Source organism: Silurus meridionalis, chromosome 20 (assembly GCF_014805685.1).
Source record: "Silurus meridionalis isolate SWU-2019-XX chromosome 20, ASM1480568v1, whole genome shotgun sequence".
Classification (NCBI taxonomy): domain Eukaryota; kingdom Metazoa; phylum Chordata; class Actinopteri; order Siluriformes; family Siluridae; genus Silurus; species Silurus meridionalis.
Genome location: NC_060903.1, coordinates 6,537,026 through 6,548,574, shown reverse-complemented (window position 1 = coordinate 6,548,574; position 11,549 = coordinate 6,537,026). Strand labels below are relative to the sequence as shown.

Sequence of the window (11,549 nt, the reverse complement as noted above, 5' to 3'; positions counted from 1 at the left end):
TGTGTGTGTGTGTGTGTGTGTGTGTGTGTGTGTGTGTGAGAGAGTGCGCGTGTGCGTGCGTGTGTGTGGCAGACACACAACACCAGCAGCTGCTTTCTGATCCACACGGTAAGACTTTATTTATTTATTTATTTTGTTGTTTTGTTGTAAAACTGATTGCTGTGCGGGAAAGTTAAAGGAAGTAAATAATAATTTAAAAAAATCTTATTGATACAAAACATCTGTCATCTGTGATCGATTGATCTGGTTGCGCGCGCGCTCTGAGCTGCGTTTTTCTGCGCTTTGTGTGTGTTCAGCTTCAGAATCACTGTGTCTGCACAAAAACCTGAGCTTTTTCACTCTGAGACTCTGAGACTCTGGGCCAAGAGCCAGTGTAGAACTAATGTACTGAACAAAATCAACAAGACAGACTGCAAGAAAGAAGAAAATCATCATCATCATCATCATCATCATTATCATCATCATCATTATTATTATTATTTCTTTATCTGGATGTGAACAAGCTTTTTGCATTTAATTTCTGTTTGAGTTCTGACATTATTAATGAAAACGGCTGATTGAAATAAAGAAATAATTCAGCAAACAATCTGAATAAAGAGAAAAGGCCAAATATTCATGGCATGTTTATTATTTAATCACAGCAAGTCAACATTTAGAATGTTAAGATTTGTGAAATTATTTAAATGTTAAAAAAACATGATAGATAGATAGATAGATAGATAGATAGATAGATAGATAGATAGATAGATAGATAGATAGATAGAAATAATTCATGAGATGGTAATGAAAATTTTAATGCATGATGCATAACTGCTGTTTATAGACATGTTACACATTATTTGTATCAATATTTAAATGTGTAATTCTGCTAATTATGATGATGATGATGATGATAATGATGATGATATTATTATTATATCTCTCAAGAAAGTATTGGAAATTAAAATACAAAATCTAATTCCAGTAGAAAAGCTGATGCTTTCGGTGCAAAAAATAAATAAATAAATAACCAAGCAAACAAATAAACAACAATTATAATAGGAATGTAATGAAAAATGCTACAAAAGAAAAAAACGTACTCAAAAACAATTTTTATTGATATTACATTTCTTCATCTTCTTCTTCTTCTTCTTCTTCTTCTCTTATTATTATTATTATTATTACACAATCTAATTTCAGCTTAAAAAAAACTATTAATGACTCTTTTGATAGTAAAAACAAAAACCCAAGCAAACAAATTAACAAAAATAATAATAGGACTGTAATTAAGTATTTAAGTAATAAACAAAAAACTAATTTGTTAGTTGGTAAAAAACAAACAAACAAATAAATAAATAAAAAGAGACAGGATTTTTGCTTTTGTTCATCAAGGCATCTTTTCCATAAAACACAAAAAGAAATTAGAAAAACAGACAAAAATAATAATAATAATAATAATAAGGATGTTAACAAATACAACAACCACAATACTACTACTACTATTAATATTAATAATAATAATAATAATAATAATATGCCGTGAGATTGTCCTGAAATTAGCAATAATCTAAACTGTGGTGGTTAAAGAGAACATTAACATTACATGCTTTTTGCTTCTGTATTCTACCGACAGAAACACACCTGTAGTACCACAGCAGCCTCTCGGTTTCTGTGTATGTTGTCTGTAAGTGTGTATGTTGAACTCCTCTGTGTGTTTACCTTGTAGGTGTGTATGTATGTATGTATATATATACATCGGAGTGGTGAGGATGAGGTCGGCTCTCGTCCTCCTCCTTCTCTTCTCACTCTGTTCCCTCCTTCTTCTCTCTCACATCCCGATCGTCTCGGCCTGCAACAAAGCTTTGTGTGCCAGCGACGTGAGCAAATGCCTCCTACAGGTGAGCCGAGACCCAGCGTCACGTCTCCTGCTTCTCAGGAGGAGTTTTACAGATGAATGGGTATAATTTCCCAGCGGAGCGTTTCTCAAATCATCCTTAATATGTGCAAAGCAGTGCGTTTCTCAAAACAATGTGTACAAACAGCACTACACATCGGATTTCTTGCAAAAGCCTGTACTTTTCTCAAAATCCTCAGTTCATCTCTCAAAAGTTAGTATTTGTGTCAATGAGCATCTCATTCCCATCAGAATGAAAAGTCCTTTTGTCATTGTTCACAAACGAGATCTTCAAAATGTTTAGTCGTGTTGTCAGTACGATGGTGCACAATTTCTTTACTATTATTTTCACAATTTCAAACTACGGTTTGGGTTACAATGATTGAAAATGCGAAAGGCTGAATTTCTTCTGTTTGGTATCTATGAATGTCAGCAGCACAAATTTCTTTATTCGGTTGCATATTTGATTTATATTGATTGCAAGAGACTGAACAGGATTCACACTTTTACTGAACTGTCTGTTTGTTTCTTGGTTGTTCATCCATTTTCAGAAAATGTAATCCTGTGTTTTGCTCTGTTGCCAATTGAAGGTTCACGAGAGTCACCTTTGACCTGTTTTAGAGAACCGGTTGATCATTGGTTGATCCGATGCTGTAAATTCTCCTTCATTAGTGACATTCAAGATTCATCTGCAAAATTCATCAATTCGTGAAACATTTACCAAAAAAAAGTTGAACAGAAATTTCAGATGACAGATTCTGACAACTGGTTTAACCATTTTCCATTCAATGACTTGTGCAATGATCTACTGGTGAGATGCATTACAATGCAAAATGCGATCAACTTACAATTTGTGCAGTTGCAGTTGTGTTTTCTGTCTCTCTGGCTCTTGTTTGGATTGAATCACCAATATTTGCCCTCATTTATGATTCCATAATAACCTGGGTCCTGGGACTTGGGTCTCAGGGCCATCAAGGAGACTGCTAGGGCCATAGGCCAGTCAATGGTGGATTTGTGGGGGGCTTCCAGGAGGCTCCTAGGACAGCTTCGGTGCTACGACTATTAAGGTGAAAGTGGTATAATATATTTTGATCATCAACATGACATAAACAACTGAGAATGTAGGAAACAGCAGACACTTGTACACAATCGAATAAATGGTGTACCAAAGAATTCGCAATTGGATCAAAGCAAAGAGAAATGTTCTTATGATGTGCACAAGCGACTAAATGGCGTTGCCGTTGAACAAGTAGTTTTGAGAATTTCATTTCTGATCTGAGAAACGCACCAAAGCAACTAAGAAAAACTGTGATATATAAAGATTTGTGCTGGAAAATAATTGAATATAAAGGTTGTGGTATTGGATGAAGAATGTTGAAGTAGTTCATGCAGATTGTCATGTCAAATTTGCAATGCTTTTAATTACCGTAATTTCCGGACTATTAAGTGCACCCAAATATAAGCCGCACCCACTCATTTGACAAAAATTTTTATTTTGAACATAAATAAGCCGCACCTGTCTATAAGCCTACATTGAAACTAATGAACTTTACACAGGCTTTAACGAAAGACAGTGTCTGTTACACGGTTTGTATCTAAACAGTAGCCGTAACCAAGAAAGTCATTGTTCACTGTCTTCCTCCTTCCTTTCACAACAATTCCTCTCAACAGTTTATCTTTTGGCATCGTCGTGCGTTTAAAAATCACCATCGGTGAAGCTTTTCTCCCGATGCCGTGCAGCTCAGAACACAGGTGAAGTGTGTTTTTTCATGCCCGGTTGTTTTCAGCGTGACGAATGATTCGCATTTCCTGTTGACAGTCCGAGTGAGCTGCAGGTCAAACATTAGAGGAACCTTATACATTGGTTCACCTGAACCCGTTCGGCAATTTCATTGGTCTAATGTTATGGGGCTCAGTTACGGTACATTTCATTTGTATAGTGCTTTTAACAATGGACATTGTCCTAAAGTGGCTTTCCAGAGATATCAATATACAATTTATGAATTGGTCTCTAAGTTTATTTCTAATGAGTGAGTCAGTGGTAACATTGGCAAGGAAAATCTCCCAGAGATGAGAAAGGAAGAAACCTTGGAAGGACCCAGACTCAGCAGGGAACCCGTCCCCATCTGGGTGACACCAAATATCCGTTTTATTATTGTTGAGGTTATCACCTGTGCGCTGATGGAAACTTTACTTCAAAATTGCTCATAGTGATCGTAGACTGTTTATATTAATTACTGTCCAAATTTATCTCAGTGGTTCTTCAGTGTAACTGACCACAGGAACCTCATGCATCTTTAGACAGTTAATGAGGAACCATGATCAGCTGCAGCCACTAATCAGGCAGGTCTAGAAAGAAGGAACAGGATCACTGTTACCTCAGAAGCCTTTCAATATAGAAGTGATACCATTTAACCATACCATCAATGCAAACTTCATTGTCAATGTCAAGAAGTTTACATGGTTTTTTGGGGGTTAAAAAAAGCATTAGAGAGATGGACATATGGAAAGAAGGAAGGAAGGAAAGAAAGAAAGAAGGAAAGAAAGAAAGAAAGAAAGAAAGAAAGAAAGAAAGAAAGAAAGAAAGAAAGAAAGAAAGAAAGGTTAGATAGATAGATAGATAGATAGATAGATAGATAGATAGATAGATAGATAGATAGATAGATAATTAGATAATTAGATAGATAGATAGATAGATAGATAGATAGATAGATAGATAGATAGATAGATAGATAGATAGATAGATAGATCTAAAGCCACAATGATGTTAGTATGGTCAGGGACTGATAGTGTGACTGGTAGCATGAGGAGGTCTGAAGGGAAGTCAGTGTTTCAAAGGTGTTCAGAATAGCAGGCCACTTAAGATATTCCACTCCAACCCATGTAAAGTATATCTTCATGGAGTTTGCTTCGTGCACAGGGGTATTGTCATGCTGGAACAGGTTTGGGTCTCCTGGTTCAAATAAAATAAAAAAAAATCTTTTGTCATTATTTGTGAGTTTCCAACTTTGTGGCAACAGCTTGGGGAAGAACCGCATGTGACTGGAAAAAAATCAGATCTATGATCCAAAGTCCAAATACTTTTGTCCATATATATAGTGTGCGTGTGTATGTGTATGTGTGTGTGTGTGTGTGTGTGTGTGTGTGTGTGTGTGTGTGTGTGTGTGTGTGAGAGACAAAATTACTTAGTGTACCTTAAAGGCACAAAAAAAAATTTATATTTCGAATTTTACAACGGATCAGTTTACTCTTATTGACACACTCTATTTTAACTGCATTTCTGACATGTGTTTTATAGACAGGACACTGAGATCCTTCATCTACACAGGAGGACATGAGTCAGAATCAGCTGTGTGTGTGTGTGTGTGTGTGTGTGTGTGTGTGTGTGTGTGTGTGTGTGTGTGTGTGAGAGATTACTTAGTGTACCTTAAAGGCACAAAAAAAAATTTATATTTCGAATTTTACAACGGATCAGTTTACTCTTATTGACACACTCTATTTTAACTGCATTTCTGACATGTGTTTTATAGACAGGACACTGAGATCCTTCATCTACACAGGAGGACATGAGTCAGAATCAGCTGTGTGTTTGTGTGTGTGTGTGTGTGTGTGTGTGTGTGTGTGTGTATGTGTGGCCATCCTTTGAAAGCTTTATGACTCACATCTCGGTCGGGATGTTATGTTTATCCTGAGCATGTGTTTCTCCTAAAAATTTGGGGGAGAGAAAGTGGGTGGGGGGGCAAACGAGAGAAGAAAAGGAAAGGAAAGAGAGAACAGCACAGGGAAATGATCCCCAGAAAAACGAATAAAGGAGAGGAGGTAGAAAAGAGCAGCGAACAAAACAGAGCAGGACACGAGAAAGAAAACGGATAGGTGAAACCCAAGACTGCTAAATGGAAAGACAGGAATGAAAAAAATGAACAAGAAGGAATAGTGTTCAGATGTGGAAGAGGTTGTGAGAAGAATAGATAGAGAGCGCACAGGAGAATAAAGCTGTAGTGTTTTAGACTGCAAGGTTTTCTCTCTCTTGTCCCTCTCGAGCACAAGGCAATGACGTACCTCTTTATGGAATGCACTTCTCTTTCGCTCTGTCTCGCTCTTTCTTTTTTTTTCCTCCACATTTCTTCACTATCAGACCTAATGTTTCCTTTCATCTTTCTACGTGCTGAGTGAAGGGTATAACAAGGAACAGAGGTCAAGGATTTCTCATAGCTCACACCAAAAACTACACCCAAAGCTACACCCAGCAACTCTGCTAACATTTTTGTTTGCTAGCTTTATAAACATAAACCATGTTTCTGCATTTACTCTTCTTCAGTAAACAGCGCAGCTTTTATGTGTATGCTGAGTGAATCATTTGGGATTTGCAGCTGTTTAAAGACTCTTTTAAACTCCTTCAGGGGATTAGGTGTAATTTGACTGACTCATAAATAAAAATGCTACCTGTTTCTTAAACCTCAAGGTAGCTGGTGGACAAAACTAGCACACGAACCACAACTAGATCTTTAATTAGAATCGAATCTGTGAAACCCATTAGATCCTGCTTTGAGTTTTTTTGGGGGAAAATACGTTATATTTACACAAGTAGCTTGTGTACCTGACTGTAAGTTTGGTATGTGCTTTTTTTAAACATGCCATTCCACATTTAGCGCCATGTTTGCTGTCCACTCTTCTGGGAAGATGTTCCACTAGATTTTAGAGTGTGGACTTCTGGAGATTTGTGATCATTCAGCCACATGGGTGTTAGTAAAGTCAGGGAATGAATTTTTAGGACTGGGGTGCAGTTAGCATTCCAATTTATCCCAAAGGGGTTCAATAGGGTTGAGATCAGACCCACTCAAGTTCTTCCACTCCAACCCATATCTTTATAAGGCTGACTTTGTGCACATGGGCATTGAGCAGGTTTGGGTCTCCTGCAGTAATGATTTCAAAACAAGTCCTGCTTCGGATCACTTCTACACTGACTCGATCCTTAATAACAGGACAACCACAGGATCGAACAGGGCCACGTTTCGATTCTTGTGCAAACACGTACACACACGCAAACATCTGGAAGCTACTTTCTTCTTGAACCACTTCTTTCTCCCCTTCTTTTAACTTGTAATTACCTCTAAATATGTCCATAACTTGGCTTACTTTCCTCCTTGCATCATTTTCGGACATTTTTTTTTCTCGTTGATTTTGTCCCCATCACATGTGAGTGATCTCTGTGTAAACAATGATATTTCCATCTCTTCATTTCGGTACTCCTGTATTTATCTATGTGTCTGACTATTCCAGGCTTCCTTTGGATAGTTTTATTCATACAAGCCAAGGCTTGGACATGGCTGATGTTTGTCTTTCCTTTGAGCGTGTAATTCCAAGTTGAGTCAGACTGCATTTAGCTGTGAGGAGATGCATATTGAAGACTGTTTTTGATGCGGGTGTTACCCAGAAACCCAAAAAACGGGTGTGAAGTGTTTACATTTTTATGTATGTCACAGAAAAGCATTTTTGTGTGTGTCTGTGTGTGTGTGTGGTGTGTTGTGTGTGCAGGGCCTGTGTCAGTGTCAGCCATCAGAGGGAAACTGTTCCTGCTGTAAAGAGTGTATGCTGTGTTTGAGCACACTATGGGAAGAGTGCTGTGACTGTGTAGGTGAGTCGACCTGAATCAGTTCCCACCATGTTAATAATAATAATAATAATAATATAATAATAATGGTTTTCAGAACCTCAAGTATTAACTGAAACACTATCCAGGTAAACCAGGTAGCAGGGGATATTTATCTGGTTTATTTAGCTCTTTTAATTTCAGTTCCATGTAAATATGAATTGTATGTAAATCAACACCAGCATTTCTTTAATTTGTGTTTACATTATTGCCCATAAAGTGTATATGCAGTTAATCATTCTTCAATCTGTCGGATTGTCATAGGCATGTGTAACCCAAGGAACTATAGCGAGACCCCACCCACTTCCAAAAGCACAGTGGAGGACCTCCATGCACCCATCCCATCACTCTTCAGAGCACTCACTGATGGAGACACTCCAATCAACATGATGGTGGTGTCGTTCCCTGTAGCTGAGGAGCTCTCACACCACGAGAACCTCGTGTCTTTCCTGGAGTCTCTAGAGCAAGAGCATCAAAATGTCTCCTTGCCTGAGTCAAGCATCCACGACACGTATGATAAAGGTACAGCTGAATGAGAAAAAAATATATATCTATAACGTACACTGTATGTGTTTTCCCCCCAAACTTTTACTACAAAGTTGAAGGCATCTGGGGACTAAATGTGGAATGGGATGTTTAAAAACTCTCTACTCTCTACATTTTGTGTGTCTGAACGAATGTCCAATGTCTTTTTGCATCTTTTTTCACTCTCTATTTTATAATTTATTCTGTTATTTATTCTGTTCAATTGTCTCCCTCTGTTATTATATCTTTTGTTCTTATCATTGTGCTTTTCTTCTTTTCTGTAATATTTCTGATGAATACTCTTTAGTTCTCTTCTTTCCAGGTCGCCTTGATTTAAAGCATCTTCTTGCTCTTCTCTTGTGTCTGACAGATAACCTGTGCACGGTGGTGTATTTTGACGAGTGCTTGTCTATACGTCAGTGTAAACAGTACTGTGAGTCGATGGGAGCATCGAAGTACCGCTGGTTCCACAATGCCTGCTGTGAGTGCATCGGGCCTGAGTGCGTGGACTACGGCAGCAAAGCAGTTAAATGCATGAACTGTCTCTTCTGAGAGCCCTCTTTGCAGACTGTCTCTTCTCACTCATTCACACACACACACTCACACACATATTGGATTGTGTTTCAGTATCTAACGCTTTATAAATATTACATTCCATCATTTATTGCTGATGATGTGTAATATGATTTCAGTTTTCTTTCGCTGATCTGAGCACAAATAAATGTGCTTAACCTTTTCCTGTTTGTGCAGCATGTATCATTATTATGCACTAGATGGCACTCTCTTCTACAGAATAAGCTACCTGTTTGATCACATGGCCGAGATAAATTGTATATACAACACAGACCGGTTTGAAATGACATACGTTTTATACTCTGTTTATACACAGATTCAATCCTGAAACAAAACGTACGCCACAAAAAGGTTTATACAACATACAGTATATCTACACTATATGGACACAAGTTTGTGACCTGACCAAAAGTGATTTTTGAGCATTGTATTTAACATTTATTCCCATTTTTTTTTTTGGTTCTAAAAACCTTCACCTTGAAGCTGTTCCACTAGATTTTGTCGTGTGCTTGAGGAGATTTATTTCAGCCACCAGGATGTTAGTAAAGTCAGGTACTGATGTAGGTTGAGGAGGCCTGGGGTGCGGTCAGCGTTCCAATTCATCCCAAAGGTGTTCAATAGAGTTAAACCACTTCAAACCATATCTTCATATTATAGTTTTTTCCAAAGAGGCATTGTATTGCTGGAACAGGTTTATGTCAAGTCAAGTTTATTTCTATAGTGTTTTTCACACCAGACATCGTCTCAAAGCAGCTTTACAGAATTAAACAGTTAAGGTAAATGATGTGTATTTATCCCTGATGAGCAGCCATGGTGACTGTGGCAAGGAAAAACTCCCTTAGATGTTATGAGGAAGAAACCTTGAGAGGAACCAGACTCAAAAGGGGAACCCAAACTCATTTGGGTGATATCAAGACTGTGATTAAAGACTTTAAACAATACAGAACACTGGAGAGTGAGAACTAACATGAGCACTGGAATGTAAGATTATGAGTAATGTCCTTTCTACAGTCTTATACAGTCATTTGAGGTTATGGATCCAGGAGCTACTGAGCAACTCATAAAATATCTCAACATTTGCGATCATCACACATCCAACACCAGCTTCTCCATGTCAGAACCTTTAAACACTCAAAGAGGTCCAATATCCAAACTCCACATGAAGTGGGATTATGTCTCCTAGATGAATATAGTGGAAATAGTGTGGAGGGGAAAAAACACATACGGCTGAAAAAGTCAGGTGACCCAATACTTTAGTCCATATAGTGCATTGTACTTTTATAAAATGTAATTCAACATAATAATCATGAACATACACACTAACACTACCAACTGCCTTGCAAAATATTATCCAACCTTTGTGCCCTAAGTGAAAATTCAATACACACTGAGAAGTCACACACATAATACGTGGAATAATACGTGTCTATTCCACAATTCTAAACTCTGATTGGTCAGAAGGTGGTTATTCAATTGCTATAACAATATTTCCAGCTGCAAGACAAGTGACAGGTTTCTGTGAGGATTACATTAATAGAAGGAGTCTCCAGTGCCAGCACTTTGTAACTGTCAGTAAAACTGTCTGTTACTGGAAAGTCTTCCGATTCTTTTCTACATTTGTTTTAGCTTTAAGTAATGTTTTAACTTTAAATGGCATTTTGTTAGATAATAAATAAATAAATAAAATGTATGTGCTGGGAAACAAACTGGTGTTTTTTGTTCCTATATAATTTCCAATCTTGTGTATGGATTACTAATGATGAATTTCATTACTAAGAATGATATAGAAGGCAATAAATACAGTATGGTAATGAACAGGATCTTTAATGTGTAAACGTATTAAAGTATTCTTGTTTTGGAAACATTTTTAATGAATATATACAATTTTTAGGGCATTTGGCAGACACCCGTCGACCAAAGTAACCGAAAATGACTTACTAAGTGATCTGAAGTCTCCAAAAATACATTAAGATGCAGGTCCATTAGGATGGTTATCTAAGAATACAATCAGTCTAAAACTGAGAAAATTGTTCAAAAGAGAGGTTTTGTTAAAGTAGAAGTGCTCATTTAGAAACAGTTTTAAGATGTAGATCTATAGATGTTTGTTGTTAGAAATGAGAAAATTCTGGAAGCATGGAAGGTTCCTTGTACCCTGATAGACGGTGGGATCAGTTGAGCAGTTGGATATGGTTTGGTGCGGTACAGGGTGGAACCAGTGCTGTGAGGTAAAGCTTAGCTGGTCTATTTTTTGGCGTTGAAGATTTGCTTTAAAGACGGATGGAAAAGAACTAGACATTAAATAATTAATTGAACATTTAAAGGATTTCTAGGAGGATTCAATGTTTTAGAAAACACTCAAGATACAATACAATGCAATTACATAATTATAATCAATAAACAAATGACATGATTCAACACATTTCTAAAGAGGTTCAATGATTCATCCATCTATCTATCTATCTATCTATCTATCTATCTATCTATCTATCTATCTATCTATCTATCTATCTATCTATCTATCTATCTATCTATCTATCTAAAGCTATCTACTGTATGTGTTTAAGTATTGCTCGTTATCAGCAACAATAAACAGTTTTGCAAATTACTGCAAATACAGCATTGGGTAGAATGTTTTATCCCTTTGTACCATTTTTTAATATCGAGTCTGTTTATATTTATTCTGTAAGATTTTAAGGTTTGGTTTGTGCATTGGTTGGTTTCTTACTCAAAATTTACCAATGGCATTTATGTTTAACATTTGGATTTTTTTAAGCTTTCTTGGCACTGTGTTTGTTATGTGTTCTGTAAATCAGACAGGGTACCAGAGTGTAGGATGTTGTTAGAAAGAAAATATCTATACAATGCTGCGGACCTTCAGGGCTGAAATTACAGTTTTTCTCAGTTGCTTTGAATCAGATCTGCTTTCTC

General features: G+C 37.0%; 1 protein-coding gene across 1 annotated transcript; it reads left to right on the top strand.

Annotated features, from left to right (window-relative positions):
* twsg1a (twisted gastrulation BMP signaling modulator 1a) lies at positions 1 to 8,784 on the top strand. The gene is made up of 5 exons (XM_046875812.1): positions 1 to 108; positions 1,706 to 1,877; positions 7,409 to 7,508; positions 7,788 to 8,045; positions 8,419 to 8,784. Exons 2-5 carry the CDS (start codon positions 1,716 to 1,718, stop codon positions 8,598 to 8,600), a joined length of 702 nt encoding a protein of 233 aa, XP_046731768.1. The 5' UTR covers positions 1 to 108; positions 1,706 to 1,715; the 3' UTR covers positions 8,601 to 8,784.
* The last annotated feature ends 2,765 nt before the right edge of the window (positions 8,785 to 11,549 follow it).